Source organism: Rattus norvegicus, chromosome 2 (genome assembly GCF_036323735.1).
Source record: "Rattus norvegicus strain BN/NHsdMcwi chromosome 2, GRCr8, whole genome shotgun sequence".
Classification (NCBI taxonomy): domain Eukaryota; kingdom Metazoa; phylum Chordata; class Mammalia; order Rodentia; family Muridae; genus Rattus; species Rattus norvegicus.
This window is the reverse complement of record NC_086020.1, coordinates 243316535-243341394: the sequence shown is the minus strand read 5'-3', so window position 1 is coordinate 243341394 and position 24860 is coordinate 243316535. Positions and strand designations below refer to the sequence as shown.

Here is a 24860-nt window from a genome sequence, read left to right as displayed (position 1 = left end):
ACACCTAAAATCTCTAGAACAAAAAGAAGCAAATACACCCAGGAGGAGTAGAAGGCAGGAAATAATCAAACTCAGAGCTGAAATCAACCAAGTAGAAACAAAAAGGACCATAGAAAGAATCAACGGAACCAAAAGTTGGTTCTTTGAGAAAATCAACAAGATAGATAAACCCTTAGCCAGACTAACGAGAGGACACAGAGAGTGCGTCCAAATTAACAAAATCAAAAATGAAAAGGGAGACATAACTACAGATTCAGAGGAAATTCAAAAAATCATCAGATCTTACTATAAAAACCTATATTCAACAAAACTTGAAAATCTTCAGGAAATGGACAATTTCCTAGACAGACACCAGGTATCGAAGTTAAATCAGGAACAGATGAACCAGTTAAACAACCCCATAACTCCTAAGGAAATAGAAGCAGTCATTAAAGGTCTCCCAACCAAAAAGAGCCCAGGTCCAGACGGGTTTAGTGCAGAATTCTATCAAACCTTCATAGAAGACCTTATACCAATATTATCCAAACTATTCCACAAAATTGAAACAGATGGAGCCCTACCGAATTCCTTCTACGAAGCCACAATTACTCTTATACCTAAACCACACAAAGACACAACAAAGAAAGAGAACTTCAGACCAATTTCCCTTATGAATATCGACGCAAAAATACTCAATAAAATTCTGGCAAACCGAATTCAAGAGCACATCAAAACAATCATCCACCATGATCAAGTAGGCTTCATCCCAGGCATGCAGGGATGGTTTAATATAAGGAAAACCATCAACGTGATCCATTATATAAACAAACTGAAAGAACAGAACCACATGATCATTTCATTAGATGCTGAGAAAGCATTTGACAAAATTCAACACCCCTTCATGATAAAAGTCCTGGAAAGAATAGGTATTTAAGGCCCATACCTAAACATAGTAAAAGCCATATACAGCAAACCAGTTGCTAACATTAAACTAAATGGAGAGAAACTTGAAGCAATCCCACTAGGCACTAGACAAGGCTGCCCACTCTCTCCCTACTTATTCAATATAGTTCTTGAAGTTCTAGCCAGAGCAATCAGACAACAAAAGGAGATCAAGGGGATACAGATCAGAAAAGAAGAGGTCAAAATATCACTATTTGCAGACGACATGATAGTATATTTAAGTGATCCCAAAAGTTCCACCAGAGAACTACTAAAGCTGATAAACAACTTCAGCAAAGTGGCTGGGTATAAAATTAATTCAAATAAATCAGTTGCCTTCCTCTATACAAAAGAGAAACAAGCCGAGAAAGAAATTAGGGAAACGACACCCTTCATAATAGACCCAAATAATATAAAGTACCTCGGTGTGACTTTAACCAAGCAAGTAAAAGATCTGTACAATAAGAACTTCAAGACACTGAGGAAAGAAATTGAAGAAGACCTCAGAAGATGGAAAGATCTCCCATGCTCATGGATTGGCAGGATTAATATAGTAAAAATGGCCATTTTACCAAAAGCAATCTACAGATTCAATGCAATCCCCATCAAAATACCAATCCAATTCTTCAAAGAGTTAGACAGAACAATTTGCAAATTCATCTGGAATAACAAAAAACCCAGGATAGCTAAAGCTATCCTCAACAATAAGAGGACTTCAGGGGGAATCACTATCCCTGAACTCAAGCAGTATTACAGAGCAATAGTGATAAAAACTGCATGGTATTGGTACAGAGACAGACAGATAGACCAATGGAATAGAATTGAAGACCCAGAAATGAACCCACACACCTATGGTCACTTGATTTTTGACAAAGGAGCCAAAACCATCCAATGGAAAAAAGATAGCATTTTCAGCAAATGGTGCTGGTTCAACTGGAGGGCAACATGTAGAAGAATGCAGATCGATCCATGCTTATCACCCTGTACAAAGCTTAAGTCCAAGTGGATCAAGGACCTCCACATCAAACCAGACACACTCAAACTAATAGAAGAAAAACTAGGGAAGCATCTGGAACACATGGGCACTGGAAAAAATTTCCTGAACAAAACACCAATGGCTTATGCTCTAAGATCAAGAATCGACAAATGGGATCTCATAAAACTGCAAAGCTTCTGTAAGGCAAAGGACACTGTGGTTAGGACAAAACGGCAACCAACAGATTGGGAAAAGATCTTTACCAATCCTATAACAGATAGAGGCCTTATATCCAAAATATACAAAGAACACAAGAAGTTAGACCGCAGGGAAACAAATAACCCTATTAAAAAATGGGGTTCAGAGCTAAACAAAGAATTCACAGCTGAGGAATGCCGAATGGCTGAGAAACACCTAAAGAAATGTTCAACATCTTTAGTCATAAGGGAAATGCAAATCAAAACAACCCTGAGATTTCACCTCACACCAGTGAGAATGTCTAAGATCAAAAACTCAGGTGACAGCAGATGCTGGCGAGGATGTGGAGAAAGAGGAACACTCCTCCATTGTTGGTGGGATTGCAGACTGGTAAAACCATTCTGGAAATCAGTCTGGAGGTTCCTCAGAAAATTGGACATTGAACTGCCTGAGGATCCAGCCATACCTCTCTTGGGCATATACCCAAAAGATGCCTCAACATATAAAAGAGACACGTGCTCCACTTTGTTCATCGCAGCCTTATTTATAATAGCCAGAAACTGGAAAGAACCCAGATGCCCTTCAACAGAGGAATGGATACAGAAAATGTGGTACATCTACACAATGGAATATTACTCAGCTATCAAAAACAACGAGTTTATGAAATTCGTAGGCAAATGGTTGGAACTGGAAAATATCATCCTGAGTGAGCTAACCCACTCACAGAAAGACATACATGGTATGCACTCATTGATAAGTGGCTATTAGCCCAAATGCTTGAATTACCCTAGATCCCTAGAACAAAGGAAACTCAAGACGGATGATCAAAATGTGAATGCTTCACTCCTTCTTTAAATGAGGAAAAAGAATACCCTTGGCAGGGAAGGGAGAGGCAAAGATTAAAACAGAGACTGAAGGAACACCCATTCAGAGCCTGCCCCACAGGTGGCCCATACATATACAGCCACCCAATTAGACAAGATGGATGAAGCAAAGAAGTGCAGACCGACAGGAGCCGGATGTAGATCGCTCCTGAGAGACACAGCCAGAATACAGCAAATACAGAGGCGAATGCCAGCAGCAAACCACTGAACTGAGAATAGGTCCCCCGTTGAAGGAATCAGAGAAAGAACTGGAAGAGCTTGAAGGTGCTCGAGACCCCAAAAGTACAACAATGTCAAGCAACCAGAGCTTCCAGGGACTAAGCCACTACCTAAAGACTATACATGGACTGACCCTGGACTCTGTCCCCATAGGTAGCAATGAATATCCTAGTAAGAGCACCAGTGGAAGGGGAAGCCCTGGGTCCTGCTAAGACTGAACCCCCAGTGAACTAGACTATGCGGGGAGGGTGGCAATGGGGGGAGGTTTGGGAGGGGAACACCCATAAGGAAGGGGAGGGGGGAGGGTGATGTTTGTCCGGAAACCGGGAAAGGGAATAACACTTGAAATGTATATAAGAAATACTCAAGTTAATAATAAAAAAAAAAAAGAAAAGGGGATAACATTTGAAATATAAATACATAAAATATCTAATCAAAAAAGAGATGCAGTCAAAAGATATCAAGTCCTACAGTGACAGCTAACCTCACAGCCATCATAATAGTTACTAAAACCAAAATCAAAAATAAAAATGGTGTAACCTGTTTCGAAGTATTAAAAATACTTCATAGACAATAAATAGTTATATTACTGTCTAAGATTCAGGTTATAACCCAGAAAGGTAAGTTTGACATTTAGAATAACACTTCCTGAGTTGTAGCTGTTGACTTCAGAGAGGTACCTGAGAGGCTGGGAGGCACTTCAGTGAGAGACCTATTTGTCATGCAAGTACAAGGGTCGGAGGTCAAATTCCCAAAACTAATGTAAAGCCAGGCACAGTAGTACTTATCTATACAACCACCATTCCTAATGCTAAAAGGTATCCAAAATAGGAAAATCCTCTAAAGCTCGTGGGTGAAGCTGGTAAATTCATGCAGACATGGAGAAGTATGCAGACTGGGTAGAAGCATGTGGACTGGGTAGCCTGCTATCTGCAGCAGTGCACAAGAGACCTTCATCAAACAATATGGAAGGCAAGTACAGACACAACAGCTTGTGCTCTGAATGCCACAAATACTATGGCATAAGTGCACCTGCACGTACACACACACACACACACACACACACACAAACACACACACAAACACACACACACACACACACACACACACACACACACACACACACTGACTACCAAAGATTCGGAAAACTAAGCAAAGCTTCAACTAGACCAGTGGAACTGAAACAAATTTTGCATTTTGGAGTGTCACAAAAAGAATATTCTGCAGGTGTTCTCCATGTGTTGAAATTCTGAGGAGATCCAGAGAAGATATAGGAATATACTAGAGGCATGCAGGATTTGTTTTAGCTCTCGACAGCTTTAATCTTGTTGCATTCAGACAAATGAGATTTATAGTGGGGGTTATTGCATGACATTGTAATTACTGGATTTCTGAAATAAGACACTAAAGATATAAACTATAAAGGAATATCATATTGGCTTTGAAAACAGATAACCATCCTATAACCAGAGACGATAAAAACTAGTTGGGGATTTATAATAATATCTACTGTCTACAAAGCTATCCTACAGAGGAATAGCTGAAACCATGAACCACACAGAAAAAAAGTTGCCCAGGAATGTGAAGAGCCAATTCAAAGAGGTGGTGAGAACAGAGAAAGGGATAAACATTCTGTAACATGACACTGGGCCTCACACATCTCACGTGGGAATAAACGTCCACCAGGGCCAACAGTTGGCCCAGATACAGAGATTCTAAAACACCAGTATTGGAGGCTGCATAGACGGCTCAACAGTGAAGAGAACTTGCTACTTTCCTAGAGAACCAAGGTTCGGTTCCCAGCTCTTTCGCAGCTACCTGAAAGTCCCATTTCAAGGGATCTGATGCCCTCTTCTGTCCTCTACTGTACGTATGGGGTACACATATGAACATTTAGGCATACACTCATAACCATAAGATAAATAAATATCTTAAACAAAATGGTTGCGATTGTTCTTATGGACATAGAGTTCAGTAGAAAGTACAGTCAGGCTTCCTGGTTGCTGCCACCGTGGAGAGCTTGTAGGCAGCACCCCACGAGCAAACATGAGCCTTGGGACCACAGGTAAGACCAACTTTTCTGCTGCAAGAGACCTGCCTGGTGAACTCAGGACACACAGAGGCAAAATTCGTCTAGGACCGGGCACTTGTGGTGTTTACTGGGAGTCCCAAACCCTCGGATCCCGGCCCGCAGCAGCTCTCTGCTCCCAGACCCCGTGGGAGAGAGACCTCACCGCCTGGTCAGGTGGGCACTCCTGAGGCTGCAGAGCGGAAGAGACCACCAACACTGCCCACCCCTACCCACATCCCTGGCCCAAGAGGAAACTGTATACGGCCTCTGGGTTCCCGTGGGAGAGGGCCCAGGAGCGGCAGGACCCCTGCGCCTGAGACACCACTGGAACCTGAAGGGACAGACCGGATAAACAGTTCTCTGCACCCAAATCCCGTGGGAGGGAGAGCTAAACCTACAGAGAGGCAGACACACCTGGGAAACCAGAAGAGACTGCACTCTGCACACATCTCTGACGCCAGAGGAAAACACCAAACACCATCTGGAACCCTGGTGCATGGAGGCTCCCGGAAAGGGCGGCCCAGATCTTCCTGGTTGCTGCAGCCGCGGAGAGCTCGTAGGCAGCACCCCAAGAGCAAACTTGAGCTTCGGGACCACAGGTAAGACCAACTTTTCTGCTGCAAGTGACCTGCCTGGTGAACACCAGACAAAGGCCCACAAGAACAGCTGAAGACTTGTAGATAGGAAAAACTACACTCCCGAAAGCAGAACACTCTGTCCCAATAACTGGCTGAAAGAAAAGAGGAAAACAGGTCTACGGCACTCCTGACACACAGGCTTATAGGACAGTCTAGCCACTGTCAGAAATAGCAGAACAAAGTAACACTAGAGATAATCTGATGGTGAGAGGCAAGCGCAGGAACCCAAGCAACAGAAACCAAGACTACATGGCATCATCGGAGCCCAATTCTCCCACCAAAGCAAACACGGAATATCCAAACACACCAGAAAATCAAGATCTAGTTTCAAAATCATATTTGATCATGATGCTGGAGGACTTCAAGAAAGACGTGAAGAACTCCCTTAGAGAACAAGTAGAAGCCTACAGAGAGGAATCACAAAAATCCCTGAAAGAATTCCAGGAAATCATAAATAAACAAGTAGAAGCCCATAGAGAGGAGTCACAAAAATCCCTGAAAGAATTCCAGGAAATCATAAATAAACAAGTAGAAGCCCATAGAGAGGAGTCACAAAAATCCCTGAAAGAATTCCAGGAAAACACAATCAAACAATTGAAGGAATTAAAAATAGAAATAGAAGCAATCAAGAAAGAACACATGGAAACAACCCTGGATATAGAAAACCAAAAGAAGAGACAAGGAGCTGTAGATACGAGCTTCACCAACAGAATACAAGAGATGGAAGAGAGAATCTCAGGAGCAGAAGATTCCATAGAAATCATTGACTCAACTGTCAAAGATAATGTAAAGCAGAAAAAACTACTGGTCCAAAACATACAGGAAATCCAGGACTCAATGAGAAGATCAAACCTAAGGATAATAGGTATAGAAGAGAGTGAAGACTCCCAGATCAAAGGACCAGTAAATATCTTCAACAAAATCATAGAAGAAAACTTCTGTAACCTAAAGAAAGAGATGCCCATAAACATACAAGAAGCCTACAGAACTCCAAATAGATTGGACCAGAAAAGAAACACCTCCCGTCACATAATAGTCAAAACACCAAAGGCACAAAATAAAGAAAGAATATTAAAAGCAGTGAGGGAAAAAGGTCAAGTAACATATAAAGGGAGACCTATCAGAATCACACCAGACTTTTCGCCAGAAACTATGAAGGCCAGAAGATCCTGGACTGATGTTATACAGACCCTAAGAGAACACAAATGCCAGCCCAGGTTACTGTATCCTGCAAAACTCTCAATTAACATAGATGGAGAAACCAAGATATTTCATGACAAAACCAAATTTACACAATATTTTTCTACAAATCCAGCACTACAAAGGATAATAAATGGTAAAGCCCAACATAAGGAGGCAAGCTATACCCTAGAAGAAGCAAGAAACTAATCGTCTTGGAAACAAAACAAAGAGAAGCACACAAACATAACCTCACATCCAAATATGAATCTAACAGGAAGCAACAATCACTATTCCTTAATATCTCTCAACATCAATGGCCTCAACTCCCCAATAAAAAGACATAGATTAACAAACTGGATACGCAACGAGGACCCTGCATTCTGCTGCCTACAGGAAACACACCTCAGAGACAAAGACAGACACTACCTCAAAGTGAAAGGCTGGAAAACAACTTTCCAAGCAAATGGTCAGAAGAAGCAAGCTGGAGTAGCCATTCTAATATCAAATAAAATCAATTTTCAACTAAAATTCATCACAAAAGATAAGGAAGGACACTTCATATTCATTAAAGGAAAAATCCACCAAGATGAACTCTCAATCCTAAATATCTATGCCCCAAATACAAGGGCACCTACATACGTAAAACAAACCTTATTAAAGCTCAAAACACACATTGCACCTCACACAATAATAGTAGGAGACTTCAACACCCCACTCTCATCAATGGACAGATCATGGAAACAGAAATTAAACAGAGACGTACAGACTAAGAGAAGTCATGAGCCAAATGGACTTAACAGATATTTATAGAACATTCTATTCTAAAGCAAAAGGATATACCTTCTTCTCAGCTCCTCATGGTACTTTCTCCAAAATTGACCATATAATTGGTCAAAAAACGGGCCTCAACAGGTACAGAAAAATAGAAATAATCCCATGCATGCTATCGTACCACCACAGCCTAAAACTGGTCTTCAATAACAATAAGGGAAGAATGCCCACATATACGTGGAAATTGAACAATGCTCTACTCAATGATAACCTGGTCAAGGAAGAAATAAAGAAAGAAATTAAACACTTTTTAGAATTTAATGAAAATGAAGGTACAACATACCCAAACTTATGGGACACAATGAAAGCTGTGCTAAGAGGAAAACTCACAGCTCTGAGTGCCTGCAGAATGAAACAGGAAAGAGCATATGTCAGCAGCTTGACAGCACACCTAAAATCTCTAGAACAAAAAGAAGCAAATACACCCAGGAGGAGTAGAAGGCAGGAAATAATCAAACTCAGAGCTGAAATCAACCAAGTAGAAACAAAAAGGACCATAAAAAGAATCAACAGAACCAAAAGTTGGTTCTTTGAGAAAATCAACAAGATAGATAAACCCTTAGCCAGACTAACGAGAGGACACAGAAAGTGTATCCAAATTAACAAAATCAGAAATGAAAAGGGAGACATAACTACAGATTCAGAGGAAATTCAAAAAATCATCAGATCTTACTATAAAAACCTATATTCAACAAATCTTGAAAATCTGCAGGAAATGGACAATTTCCTACACAGATACCAGGTACCGAAGTTAAATCAGGAACAGATAAACCAGTTAAACAACCCCATAACTCCTAGGGAAATAGAAGCAGTCATTAAAGGTCTCCCAACCAAAAAGAGCCCAGGTCCAGACGGGTTTAGTGCAGAATTCTATCAGACCTTCATAGAAGATCTTGTACCAATATTATCCAAACTATTCCACAAAATTGAAACAGATGGAGCACTACTGAATTCCTTCTATGAAGCCACAATTACTCTTATACCTAAACCACACAAAGACACAACAAAGAAAGAGAACTTCAGACCAATTTCCCTTATGATTATCGACGCAAAAATACTCAATAAAATTCTGGCAAACCAAATCCAAGAGCACATCAAAACAATCATCCACCATGATCAAGTAGGCTTCATCCCAGGCGTGCAGGGATGGTTTAATATACGGAAAACCATCAACGTGATCCATTATATAAGCAAACTGAAAGAACAAAACCACAAGATCATTTCATTAGATCCTGAGAAAGCATTATACAAAATTCAACACCCCTTCATGATAAAAGTCCTGGAAAGAATAGGAATTCAAGGCCCATACCTGAACATGGTAAAAGCCATATACAGCAAACCAGTTGCTAACATTAAACTAAATGGAGAGAAACTTGAAGCAATCCCACTAAAATCAGGGACTAGACAAGGGTGCCCACTCTCTCCCTACTAATTCAATATAGTTCTTGAAGTTCTAGCCAGAGCAATCAGACAACAAATGGAGGTCAAGGGGATACAGATAGGAAAAGAAGAAGTCAAAATATCACTTTTTCCAGATGATATGATAGTATATTTAAGTGATCCCAAACGTTCCATCAGAGAACGACTAAAGCTGATAAACAACTTCAGCAAAGTGGCTGGGTATAAAATTAACTCAAATAAATCAGTAGTCTTCCTCTACACAAAAGAGAATCAAGCCAAGAAAGAAATGAGGGAAACGACACCCTTCATAATAGACCCAAATAATATAAAGTACCTCGGTGTGACTTTAACCAAGCAAGTAAAAGATTTGTACAATAAGAACTTCAAGACTCTGAAGAAAGAAATTGAAGAAGTCCTCAGAAGATGGAAAGATCTCCCATGCTCATGGATTGGCAGGATTAATATAGTAAAAATGGTCATTTTACCAAAAGCGATCTACAGATTCAATGCAATCCCCATCAAAATACCAATCCAATTCTTCAAAGAGTTAGACAGAACAATTTGCAATTTCATCTGGAATGACAAAAAACCCAGGATAGCTAAAGCTATCCTCAACAATAAAAGACTTCAGGGGGAATCACTGTCCCTGAACTCAAGCAGTATTACAGAACAATAGTGATAAAAACTGCATGGTATTGGTACAGAGATAGACAGATAGACCAATGGAATAGAATTGAAGACCCAGAAATGAACCCACACACCTATGGGCACTTGATTTTTGACAAAGGAGCCAAAACCATCCAATGGAAAAAAGATAGCATTTTCAGCAAATGGTGCTGGTTCAACTGGAGGTCAACATGTAGAAGAATGCAGATCGATCCATGCTTATCACCCTGTACAAAGCTTAAGTCCAAGTGGATCAAGGACCTCCACATCAAACCAGATACACTCAAACTAATAGAAGAAAAACTAGGGAAGCATCTGGAACACATGGGCACTGGAAAAAATTTCCTGAACAAAACACCAATGGCTTATGCTCTAAGATCAAGAATCGACAAATGGGATCTCATAAAACTGCAAAGCTTCTGTAAGGCAAAGGACACTGTGGTTAGGACAAAACGGCAACCAACAGATTGGGAAAAGATCTTTACCAATCCTACAACAGATAGAGGCCTTATATCCAAAATATACTAAGAACTCAAGAAGTTAGACCGCAGGGAGACAAATAACCCTATTAAAAATGGGGTTCAGAGCTAAACAAAGAATTCACAGCTGAGGAATGCCGAATGGCTGAGAAACACCTAAAGAAATGTTCAACATCTTTAGTCATAAGGGAAATGCAAATCAAAACAACCCTGAGATTTCACCTCACACCAGTGAGAATGTCTAAGATCAAAAACTCAGGTGACAGCAGATGCTGGCGAGGATGCGGAGAAAGAGGAACACTCCTCCATTGTTGGTGGAATTGCAGACTGGTACAAGCATTCTGGAAATCAGTCTGGAGGTTCCTCAGAAAATTGGACATTGAACTGCCTGAGGATCCAGCTATACCTCTCTTGGGCATATACCCAAAGATGCCCCAACATATAAAAAAGACACGTGTTCCACTATGTTCATCGCAGCCTTATTTATGATAGCCAGAAGCTGGAAAGAACCCAGATGCCCTTCAACAGAGGAATGGATACAGAAAATGTGGTACATCTACACAATGGAATATTACTCAGCTATCAAAAACAATGACTTTATGAAATTTGTAGGCAAATGGTTGGAACTGGAAAATATCATCCTGAGTGCGGTAACCCAATCACAGAAAAACACACATGGTATGTACTCATTGATAAGTGGCTATTAGCCCAAATGCTTGAATTACCCTAGATGCCTAGAACAAATGAAACTCAAGACGGGTGATCAAAATGTGAATGCTTCACTCCTTCTTTAAAAGGGGAACAAGAATACTCTTGGCAGGGAATAGAGAGGCAAAGATTAAAACAGAGGCAGAAGGAACACCCATTCAGAGCCTGCCCCACATGTGGCCCATGCATATACAGCCATCCAATTAGACAAGATGATGAAGCAAAGAAGTGCAGGCTGACAGGAGCTGGATGTAGATCTCTCCTGAGAGACACAGCCCGAATACAGCAAATACAGAGGCGAATGCCAGCAGCAAACCACTGAATTGAGAATAGGACCTCGGTTGAAGGAATCAGAGAAAGAACTGGAAGAGCTTGAAGGGGCTCGAGACCCCATATGTATAACAATGCCAAGCAACCAGAGCTTCCAGGGACTAAGCCACTACCTAAAGACTATACATGGACTGACCCTGGACTCTGACCTCATAGGTAGCAATGAATATCCTAGTAAGAGCACCAGTGGAAGGGGAAGCCCTGGGTCCTGCTAAGACTGAACCCTCAATGAACTAGATTGTTGCGGGGAGGGCGGCAAGGGGGGGGGAGCATGGGGAGGGGAACACTCATAAAGAAGGGGAGGGGGAGGGGGATGTTTGCCGGGAAAGGGAATAACACTCGAAATGTATATAAGAAATAGTCAAGTTAATAAAAAAAAAAAAGAAAGTACTGTCAGGCCTGCACTGTTTATGAACGCATGGACTGATCAGTCGGTTACATTTTGGTACATCGACACAGGAAATCAACAGTGGCTGACACGAATGGATTAGCTCTGTTTTTTTGTTTTTTTGTTTTTTTTGTTTTTTTGTTTTTTAAATAAGCACCGGTAAAGGTCAAATAATTTTCTTTTAATCTAAAAAGCAAACTAAAGCATGGAAAGCTTAGTGTGGTGCCGTCTCTACAGAGTGTTAATGTAACGCAATATCCGAGGTTCCACTCATACATCACACCCAGAGAAGATGCCGAGAAGTAATCAAGCCAATGACCTGTGCACACGTCGTCTGGGCAGGAAGTAGAGGGAATGGAGGAGAGATTCAGAGATGGCTTCTACTTTCCAAGGAATACTTTTCTTCCAAAGGGAATCTGACTAAATGAAGCAAATCACAGTTGAAAGGTGATAGAGAGATTTGAGACTGAGCTCACCCTCCCTGAAGTCAGCCTTGTGCCTGCTGATTTTCATTACACAAAGAACAGAAAGGAGAGAAACTCGGGCACCCTGCCAGCTTCGCCCTGAAGATCAAAGAGAACTCAGCAGTTCTGAAGCCCAGTAGAAGTGCTTACCTGCCTCTGAGACCGAGCATATTCATCTAGAGGGTAAATTAATTAAGTAGAGAAGTCCTTTTATCTGGGCTGTGGCGGAGCAGTTGGTGGATTGAAAGCTCTGCTTTAGGTTCTAGAGACACACACACACACACACACAAAGAAACAAAACTGAAAGTCATAACAGGAAATGCTCTAGTGTGTGTTGAGTTGGCAGCACGCCAATTGCCCTTTACTTTCATTTTCCTCACTGGAAGAAACAGGATGAGAAAAAGAAAGCCAAGCAGAAAAAATTTTTTTTTCTTGAGTCTGACCACCTGCAGGCATATGTGAAATGGCGGTGACTCTTGAAAACTTACCTTAAAAAGCCCTTCCTGTAAGGTTGTTTATGTCTTTGGCCTTGTATTGCTAATGCTCTCATCATTTTCCTAGAAGAGCCCCATAAATGTTAGTGGCTCTGTTTCTCGGAGTCCAAAAAACGTTTTTTTTTCTTTTCTTTCTTTTTTTTCTTTTCTTTTTTTTAAATGGGTCTTTGATGTTTAATATATTGCTTAAACAAAGTAAAGAAAAGTCATTTGCTGGTGTTACTCAGGTTACATTCTTAAAATCACAGGAACATAGTTTTCTGTCTCTAATACTACAAATACAGAGAATAAACCTGAGAACACAGGACAGCTCTCAAATTTGTATCTTCAAAACTCAAACACATCCCCTGCTCTTGGGTTATGTTCAATTTCCTACTAGTGATTTTTTCTTCCATTTTTATTAAATTGGGTATTTCTTATTTACATTTCAAATGTTATTCCTTTCCTGGTTTCCTGTCCATCAGTCCCCCAGCCCCTTACCCTCCCCTTTTATATGGCTGTTCCCCTCCCCATCCACCCTCCATTACTGTCCCCCAACAATCCCCTATACTGGGGGGTCCAACCTTGGCAGGACCAAGGGCTTCTCCTTCCACTGGTGCTCTTACTAGGCTATTCATTGCTACCTATGAGGTCAGAGTCCAGGGTCAGTCCATGTATAGTCTTTGGGTAGTGGCTTAGTCCCTGGAAGCTCTGGTTGGTTGGCATTGTTGTTCATATGGGGTCTCGAGCCCCTTCAAGCTCTTCCAGTTCTTTCTCTGATTCCTTCAACGGGCGTCCCATTCTCAGTTCAGTCGTTCGCTGCTGGCATTCACCTATGTATTTGTTGTATTCTGGCTGTGTCTCTCAGGAGCGATCTATATCCAGTTCCTGTCAGCATGAACTTCTTAGCTTTATCCATCTTATCTAGTTCTGGTGGCTGTATATGTATGGGCCACATGTGGGGCAGGCTCTGAATGGCCGTTCCTTCAGTCTCTTTTCTAAACTTTACCTCCCTATCTCCTCTTATGTATATTTTTGTTCCCCTTTTAAAGAAGGAATAAAACATCTGCATTTTGATCATCCTTGAGTTTCATGTGGTCTGTGCATCTTGGGTAATTTGAGCATTTGGACTAATATCCACTTATCAGTGAGTGCATACCATGTGTGTTTTTCTGTGATTGGGTTACCTCACTCAGGACGATATTTTCCAGTTCCAAACATTTGCCTATGAATTTCATGAAGTCATTGTTTTTGATAGCTGAGTAATATTCCATTGTGTAGATGTACCACATTTTCTGTATCCATTCCTCTATTGAAGGGCATCTGGGTTCTTTCTAACTTCTGGCTATTATAGATAAGGCTGCTATGAACATAGTGGAGCATGTGTCTTTATTGTATTTTGGAACATCTTTTGGGTATCTGCCCAGAAGAGGTATAGCTGGGTCCTCAGTTAGTGCAATGTCCAATTTTCTGAGGAACCTTTAGACTGATTTCCACAGTGGTGTACCAGCTTGCAATCCACCAACAATGAAGGAGTGTTCCTCTTTCTCCACATATTCACCAGCATCTGCTGTCACCTGAGTTTTTTTATCTTAGCCATTCTGACTGGTGTGAGATAGAATCTTAGGGATGTTTTGATTTGCATTTCCCTGATGACTAAGGATGTTGAACATTTCTTTAGGTGCTTCTCAGCCAATCAATATTCCTCAGTGGTGAATTATTTGTTTAGCTCTGTACCCCATTTCCAATAGGGTTGTTTGGCTCTCTGGAATCTAACTTTGTGAGTTCTTTGTCTATTTTGGATATTAGCCCTCTATCAGTTGTAGGATCGTTTAAGATCTTTTTCCAATCTGTTGATTGCCGTTTTGTCTTAAGGACAGTGTCCTTTGCCTTACAGAAGCTTTGCAGGTTTATGAGGTCCCATTTGTTGATTCTTGATCTTAAGCAAGGTGTTTTGTCCAGGAAAATTTTCTCTAGTGCCCATGTATTCAAGGCTCTTCTCCACTTTTTCTTCTGTTAGTGTGAATGTATCTGGTTTTATGTGGCTGTCCCTGATTCACTTGGACTTAAGCTTTGTACAGAGTGATATGAATGGATCCATTTGCATTCTTCTACATGCTGACTTCCAGTTGAACCAGCACCATTTGTTGAAAATGCTATCTTTTTACCACTGGATTGTTTTAGGTCCTTTGTCAAAGATCAAGTGACTATAGGTGTGTGGGTTCATTTCTGGGTCTTCAATTCTATTCCATCGATCTATCTGCCTGTCTCTGTACCAATACCATACAGTTTTTTTTATTTTTTTTCTGATCCAATTGATAAGATATAATTGCCCACCTAAACATACAAAGCCCTTTACACAATTCATCCCTTAAGAACATTAATAACAACCTGTAAATATACACAGAGTGGAATCTTAACGTCAGTCTCCATGTTCTCTCCACGGCTTCTCTGCCCCCTGTTTCAGTCTCCTCTTCCCTTTCCTCCCACCCATCCTTCCTTCTCATCCAATGACAGGCCTCGTTCTATCTTGTACCTGCCTTCACCTGCGTAATGAAATCATCCCACATGCCTGATCTCAAAAGATTTCTAAGACTAAGTCATGCCAGAGATGGCTGTAAGAGGGGGCTCTTCCTTTTCATACTGCATGATGCCAAGCCAGGGGTCTGGAGCCCACAGGAAGGCTCTGTGCACTGTGGTGACTGTGCTCACTAGATAACTTCATGTTTGACCTGCCCACGTAACAATAGAGAATCCGTCTAGAGCCAGCCTTCTAAAGTGACAATGTGACCACTTCAGCATTGGTAAGACTTAGGAAAGACACACTGGATGTCGTGTGGTTGTTTGGAAGTAGAATCTTTCGTGCATACACACTTAAGATACTGATCCTTAAACCTAACATGCATGGGATTGGTGATTGAAACGCAGCCCTTGGGATCCATTGCTCTGGGGATGTGTGTTTCTAACAACATGACTGCTGTGGGGACTACAGTTTGGAAACCTATCAGTCTAGGAAGATGGCATGCTTACCACTCACCAATGTCCTTGTGGTTGGAGGGAGTAAATCTGTATTGCCACTGCAAGAGGATGAAGAGAACTGAAAAGTTCAAAGTAACTTTTTTTTTTTGAAATTTGTTATTTCTTTATTTTGGTCTTTTTCCTAAGTCTCCAACTGCTCGCTAATAGGAAAAACATATTGTTAATGTTCAAGTCCGTTCAAATCATAATACAGTCTAATCATTTAAAGAGACCATTTGAGAAATGCCAAGTTTCCCTTTGAAAAATAACTGAGGCTCTGAGGAAGATTCCCCTCCTCTGCTGCTTTTTTTGGAGAAGTCCAGGTGCGTGGGAGGAAGGGACATGATTGATGCGTCTGTTGTCAAGGGGAGACACATGCTCTCGGATCCTACACTGTGGCTCCAGAGTCCCCTGTCATGTCAGCTGGTGGTGAAGCATATGATGTGGCCCCCTGGGCTTGATCAAGACCAGAAGGTCTCCACAGCTGACTTCACCTCACTCTGGCCTGGGCGATTGCTATGCTGCAGTTTCCTCACTGTGTCTCAGTTTGCCCTCTGGTTGACGTTGATTCTTTCTTGCACTGAAGGTAAACATCAGAAGAGTTTCTCAATACTATCTGTCTCTGGGGCTAGACCCTGGGAAGGATGTGGCATTAGCTTCTTCCCTCTGGACCTCAGTGCTACTCATTTGCTGAACATGAAATTCTACCCTCCTAGAAACTGGGACTCCTGTCTCTCCTTCCCTTTCTTTTTTTTTTTAAATTTATTTAATACTTAATAATAATTCTTTGGTTTCCGGGCAAACATCCCCCTCCCCCCTCCCCTTCCTTATGGGTGTTCCCCTCCCAACCCTCCCCCCATTGCCCCCCTCCCCCCAACAGTCTAGTTCACTGGGGGTTCAGTCTTAGCAGGACCCAGGGCTTCCCCTTCCATACAGTTTCTATTTATTTATTTTTTTTTACCACTATTGCTCTGTAATGCTGATCAAGGTCAGGGATGGTGATTCCCCCAGAAGTTCTTTTACTGTTGAGGATAGTTTTCCCTATCCTGAGTTTTTTTGTTATTTCAAATGAATTTGCAAATTGCTCTTTCTAACTCTGTAAATAATTGAGTTGGAATTTTGCTGGGGATTGCATTGAATCTGTAGATTACTTTTGGTTGGCAAAATGGCCATTTTTACTGTATTAATCCTGTCAGTCCATGAGCATGGGAGGTCTTTCCATCTTATGAGATCTTCTTCAATTTCTTTCTTCAAGGACTTGAAGTTCTTGTCATACAGACCTTTCACTTGCTTGGTTAGAGTTACAGCAAGGTATTTTATGTTATTTGTGATTATTGTAAAGGTTGCCATTTCACTGATTCCTTTCTCAGCCTGTTTATGCTTTGAGTAGAGGAAGGCTACTAACTTGTTTGATTTCAGTTTATAGCCAGCCACTGTGCTGAAGGTGTTTATCAGGCTTAGTAGTTCTCTGGTGGAACTTTTGGGGTCACTTCAGTGTAGTATCATGTCACCTGCAAATAGTGATATTTTGACATCTTCCCTTCCAGTTTGTATTCCTTTGACCCTCTTTTGTTCTCTGATTGCTCAGGCTAGGACTTCAAGTACACTATATTGAATAAGTAGGGAGAGGGTAGGCAGCCTTGTCTAGTTTCTGATTTTAGTGGGATTGCTTCAAATTTCTCTCCATTTAGTTCAATATTGGCTATTGGTTTGCTGTATATTGCTTTTACTATGTATCATTATGGACCTTGAATTCCTGATCTTTCCATGACTTTTATCATGAAGGGGTGTTGAATTTTGTCAAATGCTTTCTCAGCGTCTAATGAAATGATCATGCGTTTTCTTTTCTTTTCTTTTTTTTTTTATTAACTTGAGTATTTCTTATATACATTTCGAGTGTTATTCCCTTTCCCGGTTTCCGGGCAAACATCCCCCTCCCCCCTCCCCTTCCTTATGGGTGTTCCCCTCCCAACCCTCCCCCCATTGCCGCCCTCCCCCCATAGTCTAGTTCACTGGGGGTTCAGTCTTAGCAGGACCCAGGGCTTCCCCTTCCACTGGTGCTCTTACTAGGATATTCATTGCTACCTATGGGGTCAGAGTCCAGGGTCAGTCCATGTATAGTCTTTAGGTAGTGGCTTAGTCCCTGGAAGCTCTGGTTGCTTGGCATTGTTGTACTTTTGGGGTCTCGAGCCCCTTCAAGCTCTTCCAGTTCTTTCTCTGATTCCTTCAATAGGGGACCTATTCTCAGTTCAGTGGTTTGCTGCTGGCATTCGCCTCTGTATTTGCTGTATTCTGGCTGTGTCTCTCAGGAGCGATCTACATCCGGCTCCTGTCGGTCTGCACTTCTTTGCTTCATCCATCTTGTCTAATTGGGTGGCTGTATATGTATGGGCCACATGTGGGGCAGGCTCTGAATGGGTGTTCCTTCAGTCTCTGTTTTAATCTTTGCCTCTCCCTTCCCTGCCAAGGGTATTCTTTTTCCTCATTTAAAGAAGGAGTGAAGCATTCACGTTTTGATCATCCGTCTTGAGTTTCGTTTGTTCTAGGGATCTAGGGTAATTCAAGCATTTGGGCTAATAGCCACTTATCAATGAGTGCATACCATGTATGTCTTTCTGTGATTGGGTTAGCTCACTCAGGATGATATTTTCCAGTTCCAACCATTTGCCTACGAATTTCATAAACTTGTTGTTTTTGATAGCTGAGTAATATTCCATTGTGTAGATGTACCACATTTTCTGTATCCATTCCTCTGTTGAAGGGCATCTCGGTTCTTTCCATTTTCTGGCTATTATAAATAAGGCTGCGATGAACATAGTGGAGCACGTGTCTCTTTTATATGTTGAGGCATCTTTTGGGTATATGCCTAAGAGAGGTATAGCTGGATCCTCAGGCAGTTCAATGTCCAATTTTCTGAGGAACCTCCAGACTGATTTCCAGAATGGTTTTACCAGTCTGCAACCCCACCAACAATGGAGGAGTGTTCCTCTTTCTCCACATCCTCGCCAGCATCTGCTGTCACCTGAGTTTTTGATCTTAGACATTCTCACTGGTGTGAGGTGAAATCTCAGGGTTGTTTTGATTTGCATTTCCCTTATGACTAAAGATGTTGAACATTTCTTTAGGTGTTTCTCAGCCATTTGGCATTCCTCAGCTGTGAATTCTTTGTTTAGCTCTGAACCCCATTTTTTAATAGGGTTATTTGTTTCCCTGCGGTCTAACTTCTTGAGTTCTTTGTATATTTTGGATATAAGGCCTCTATCTGTTGTAGGATTGGTAAAGATCTTTTCCCAATCTGTTGGTTGCCATTTGTCCTAACCACAGTGTCCTTTGCCTTACAGAAGCTTTGCAGTTTTATGAGATCCCATTTGTCGATTCTTGATCTTAGAGCATAAGCCATTGGTGTTTTGTTCAAGAAATTTTTTCCAGTGCCCATGTGTTCCAGATGCTTCCCTAGTTTTTCTTCTATTAGTTTGAGTGTGTCTGGTTTGATGTGGAGGTCCTTGATCCACTTGGACTTAAGCTTTGTACAGGGTGATAAGCATGGATCGATCTGCATTCTTCTACATGGTGCCCTCCAGTTGAACCAGCACCATTTGCTGAAAATGCTATCTTTTTTCCATTGGATGGTTTTGGCTCCTTTGTCAAAAATCAAGTGACCATAGGTGTGTGGGTTCATTTCTGGGTCTTCAATTCTATTCCATTGGTCTATCTGTCTGTCTCTGTACCAATACCATGCAGTTTTTATCACTATTGCTCTGTAATACTGCTTGAGTTCAGGGATAGTGATTCCCCCTGAAGTCCTCTTATTGTTGAGGATAGCTTTAGCTATCCTGGGTTTTTTGTTATTCCAGATGAATTTGCAAATTGTTCTGTCTAACTCTTTGAAGAATTGGATTGGTATTTTGATGGGGATTGCATTGAATCTGTAGATTGCTTTTGGTAAAATGGCCATTTTTACTATATTAATCCTGCCAATCCATGAGCATGGGAGATCTTTCCATCTTCTGAGGTCTTCTTCAATTTCTTTCCTCAGTGTCTTGAAGTTCTTATTGTACAGATCTTTTACTTGCTTGGTTAAAGTCACACGGAGGTACTTTATATTATTTGGGTCTATTATGAAGGGTGTCGTTTCCCTAATTTCTTTCTCGGCTTGTTTCTCTTTTGTATAGAGGAAGGCAACTGATTTATTTGAGTTAATTTTATACCCAGCCACTTTGCTGAAGTTGTTTATCAGCTTTAGTAATTCTCTGGTGGAACTTTTGGGATCACTTAAATATACTATCATGTCATCTGCAAATAGTGATATTTTGACCTCTTCTTTTCCGATCTGTATCCCTTTGATCTCCTTTTGTTGTCTGATTGCTCTGGCTAGAACTTCAAGAACTATATTGAATAAGTAGGGAGAGAGTGGGCAGCCTTGTCTAGTCCCTGATTTTAGTGGGATTGCTTCAAGTTTCTCTCCATTTAGTTTAATGTTAGCAACTGGTTTGCTGTATATGGCTTTTACTATGTTTAGGTATGGGCCTTGAATTCCTATTCTTTCCAGGACTTTTATCATGAAGGGGTGTTGAATTTTGTCAAATGCTTTCTCAGCATCTAATGAAATGATCATGTGGTTCTGTTCTTTCAGTTTGTTTATATAATGGATCACGTTGATGGTTTTCCGTATATTAAACCATCCCTGCATGCCTGGGATGAAGCCTAGTTGATCATGGTGGATGATTGTTTTGATGTGCTCTTGAATTCGGTTTGCCAGAATTTTATTGAGTATTTTTGCGTCGACATTCATAAGGGAAATTGGTCTGAAGTTCTCTTTCTTTGTTGTGTCTTTGTGTGGTTTAGGTATAAGAGTAATTGTGGCTTCGTAGAAGGAATTCGGTAGGGCTCCATCTGTTTCAATTTTGTGGAATAGTTTGGATAATATTGGTATGAGGTCTTCTATGAAGGTTTGATAGAATTCTGCACTAAACCCGTCTGGACCTGGGCTCTTTTTGGTTGGGAGACCTTTAATGACTGCTTCTATTTCCTTAGGAGTTATGGGGTTGTTTAACTGGTTTATCTGTTCCTGATTTAACTTCGATACCTGGTATCTGTCTAGGAAATTGTCCATTTCCTGAAGATTTTCAAATTTTGTTGAATATAGGTTTTTATAGTAAGATCTGATGATTTTTTGAATTTCCTCCGAATCTGTAGTAATGTCTCCCTTTTCATTTCTGATTTTGTTAATTTGGACGCACTCTCTGTGTCCTCTCGTTAGTCTGGCTAAGGGTTTATCTATCTTGTTGATTTTCTCAAAGAACCAACTTTTGGTTCTGTTGATTCTTTCTATGGTCCTTTTTGTTTCTACTTGGTTGATTTCAGCTCTGAGTTTGATTATTTCCTGCCTTCTACTCCTCCTGGGTGTATTTGCTTCTTTTTGTTCTAGAGATTTTAGGTGTGCTGTCAAGCTGCTGACATATGCTCTTTCCTGTTTCTTTCTGCAGGCACTCAGCGCTATGAGTTTTCCTCTTAGCACAGCTTTCATTGTGTCCCATAAGTTTGAGTATGTTGTATCTTCATTTTCATTAAATTCTAAAAAGTTTTTAATTTCTTTCTTTATTTCTTCCTTGACTAGGTTATCATTGATTTGAGCATTGTTCAATTTCCACGTATTGTGGGCATTCTTCCCTTATTGTTATTGAAGACCAGTTTTAGGCCGTGGTGGTCTGATAGCACGCATGAGATTATTTCTATCTTTCTGTACCTGTTGAGGCCCGTTTTTTGACCAATTATATGGTCAATTTTGGAGAAAGTACCATGAGGAGCTGAGAAGAAGGTATATCCTTTTGCTTTAGGATAGAATGTTCTATAAATATCCGTTAAGTCCATTTGGCTCATGACTTCTCTTAGTCTGTCTACATCACTGTTTAATTTCTGTTTCCATGATCTGTCCATTGATGAGAGTGGGGTGTTGAAATCTCCCACTATTATTGTGTGAGGTGCAATGTGTGTTTTGAGCTTTAGTAAGGTTTCTTTTACGTATGTAGGTGCCCTTGTATTTGGGGCATAGATATTTAGGATTGAGAGTTCATCTTGGTTGATTTTTCCTTTGATGAATATGAAGTGTCCTTCCTTATCTTTTTTGATGACTTTTAATTGAAAATTGATTTTATTTGATATTAGAATGGCTACTCCAGCTTGCTTCTTCTGACCATTTGCTTGGAAAGTTGTTTTCCAGCCTTTCACTCTGAGGTAGTGTCTGTCTTTGTCTCTGAGGTGTGTTTCCTGTAGGCAGCAGAATGCAGGGTCCTCGTTGCGTATCCAGTTTGTTAATCTATGTCTTTTTATTGGGGAGTTGAGGCCATTGCTATTGAGAGATATTAAGGAATAGTGATTATTGCTTCCCGTTATATTCATATTTGGATGTGAGGTTATGTTTGTGTGCTTTCATTCTCTTTGTTTTGTTGCCAAGACGATTAGTTTCTTGCTTCTTCTAGGGTATAGCTTGCCTCCTTATGTTGGGCTTTACCATTTATTATCCTTTGTAGTGCTGGATTTGTAGAAAGATATTGTGTAAATTTGGTTTTGTCATGGAATATCTTGGTTTCTCCATCAATGTTAATTGAGAGTTTTGCAGGATACAGTAACCTGGGCTGGCATTTGTGTTCTCTTAGGGTCTGTATGACATCAGTCCAGGATCTTCTGGCCTTCATAGTTTCTGGCGAGAAGTCTTGAGTGATTCTGATAGGTCTGCCTTTATATGTTACTTGACCTTTTTCCCTTACTGCTTTTAATATTCTTTCTTTATTTTGTGCATTTGGTGTTTTGACAATTATGTGACGGGAGGTGTTTCTTTTCTGGTCCAATCTATTTGGAGTTCTGTAGGCTTCTTGTATGTCTATGGGTATCTCTTTTTTTAGGTTAGGGAAGTTTTCTTCTATGATTTTGTTGAAGATATTTACTGGTCCTTTGAGCTGGGAGTCTTCACTCTCTTCTATACCTATTATCCTTAGGTTTGATCTTCTCATTGAGTCCTGGATTTCCTGTATGTTTTGGACCAGTAGCTTTTTCCGCTTTACATTATCTTTGACAGTTGAGTCAATGATTTCTATGGAATCTTCTGCTCCTGAGATTCTCTCTTCCATCTCTTGTATTCTGTTGGTGAAGCTTGTATCTACAGCTCCTTGTCTCTTCTTTTGGTTTTCTATATCCAGGGTTGTTTCCATGTGTTCTTTCTTGATTGCTTCTATTTCCATTTTTAATTCCTTCAACTGTTTGATTGTGTTTTCCTGGAATTCTTTCAGGGATTTTTGCGATTCCTCTCTGTAGGCTTCTACTTGTTTATTAATGTTTTCCTGTGTTTCCCTAAGTGTGTTCATGTCTTTCTTGAAGTCCTCCAGCATCATGATCAAATATGATTTTGAAACTAGATCTTGCTTTTCTGGTGTGTTTGGATATTCCATGTTTGTTTTGGTGGGAGAATTGGGCTCCGATGATGGCATGTAGTCTTGGTTTCTGTTGCTTGGGTTCCTGCGCTTGCCTCTCGCCATCAGATTATCTCTAGTGTTACTTTGTTCTGCTATTTCTGACAGTGGCTTGACTGTCCTATAAGCTTGTGTGTCAGGAGTGCTGTAGACCTGTTTTCCTCTCTTTCAGTCAGTTCTGGGGACAGAGTGTTCTGCTTTCGGGCGTGTAGTTTTTCCTCTCTACAGGTCTTCAGCTGTTCCTGTGGGCCTGTGTCTTGAGTTCACCAGGCAGCTTTCTTGCAGCAGAAAAGTTGGTCTTACCTGTGGTCCCGAGGCTCAGGTTTGCTCGTGGGGTGCTGCCCAGGGGCTCTCTGCAGCGGCAGCAACCAGGAAGACCTGTGCCGCCCCTTCTGGGAGCTTCAGTGCACCAGGGTTCCATATGGTCTTTGGCTTTTTCCTCTGGCGTCCGAGATGTGTGTGCAGGGAGCAGTCTCTTCTGGTTTCCCAGGCTTGTCTGCCTCTCTGAAGGTTTAGCTCTCCCTCCCACGGGATTTGGGTGCAGAGAACTGTTTATCCGGTCTGTTTCCTTCAGGGTCTGGCGGTGTCTCTGGCAGGTGTCCTGCTGCTCCTGGGCCCTCCCCCACGGGAGCCCAGAGGCCTTATACAGTTTCCTCTTGGGCCAGGGATGTGGGCAGGGGTGAGCAGTGTTGGTGGTCTCTTCCGCTCTGCAGCCTCAGGAGTGCCCACCTGACCAGGCGGTTGGGTCTCTCTCTCACCGGGTCTGGGAGCAGAGAGCTGCTGCGGGCCGGGATCCGCGGGTGTGGGACTTCCGGTAAACACAGAACGTGCCGGGTCCTAGAGGAATTCTGCTTCCGTGTGTCCCAAGCTCACCAGGCAGCTTTCTTGCAGCAGAAAATTTGGTCTTACCTGTGGTCCCGAGGCTCAGGTTCGCTCGTGGGGTGCTGCCCAGGGGCTCTCTGCAGCTGCAGCAACCAGGAAGACCTGTGCCGCCCCTTCCGGGAGCTTCAGTGCACCAGGGTTCCAGATGGTCTTTGGCTTTTTCCTCTGGCGTCCGAGATGTGTGTGCAGGGAGCAGTCTCTTCTGGTTTCCCAGGCTTGTCTGCCTCTCTGAAGGTTCAGCTCTCCCTCCCACGGGATTTGGGTGCAGAGAACTGTTTATCCGGTCTGTTTCCTTCAGGGTCCGGCGGTGTCTCTGGCAGGGGTCCTGCCGCTCCTGGGCCCTCTCCCACGGGAGCCCAGAGGCCTTATACAGTTTCCTCTTGGGCCAGGGATGTGGGCAGGGGTGAGCAGTGTTGGTGGTCACTTCTGCTCTGCAGCCTCAGGAGTGCCCACCTGACCAGGCGGTTGGGTCTCTCTCTGTTTTCTTTTCTTTGAGTTTGTTTACGCAGTGGGTTACACTGATGGATTTCCGTATATTGAACCATCGCTGCATCCCCGGGATGAAGCCTACTTGATCATGATGGATGATCATTTTGATGTGTTCTTGGATTCAGTTTGCAAGAAATTTTTGTGTTTTTTATTATCTTTGATGCTTGTGTCGATGT

The 24860-nt window shown here is 41.7% G+C and overlaps 1 protein-coding gene across 2 annotated transcripts in view; it reads right to left on the bottom strand.

Annotated features, from left to right (window-relative positions):
* Ifi44l (interferon-induced protein 44-like) overlaps positions 1 to 12766 on the bottom strand; it is a 37776-nt gene extending 25010 nt beyond the window's left edge. The window contains exon 1 of one of the 2 annotated variants that reach the window (XM_227820.10): positions 12507 to 12766. In XM_227820.10, coding sequence (XP_227820.6) covers positions 12507 to 12532 — 26 coding nt within the window. In that variant the 5' untranslated portion in view covers positions 12533 to 12766. The remainder of the gene's footprint in view (positions 1 to 12506) is intronic. The other variant, NM_001427160.1, reaches the window with a different exon arrangement.
* Positions 12767 to 24860: the final 12094 nt, after the last annotated feature.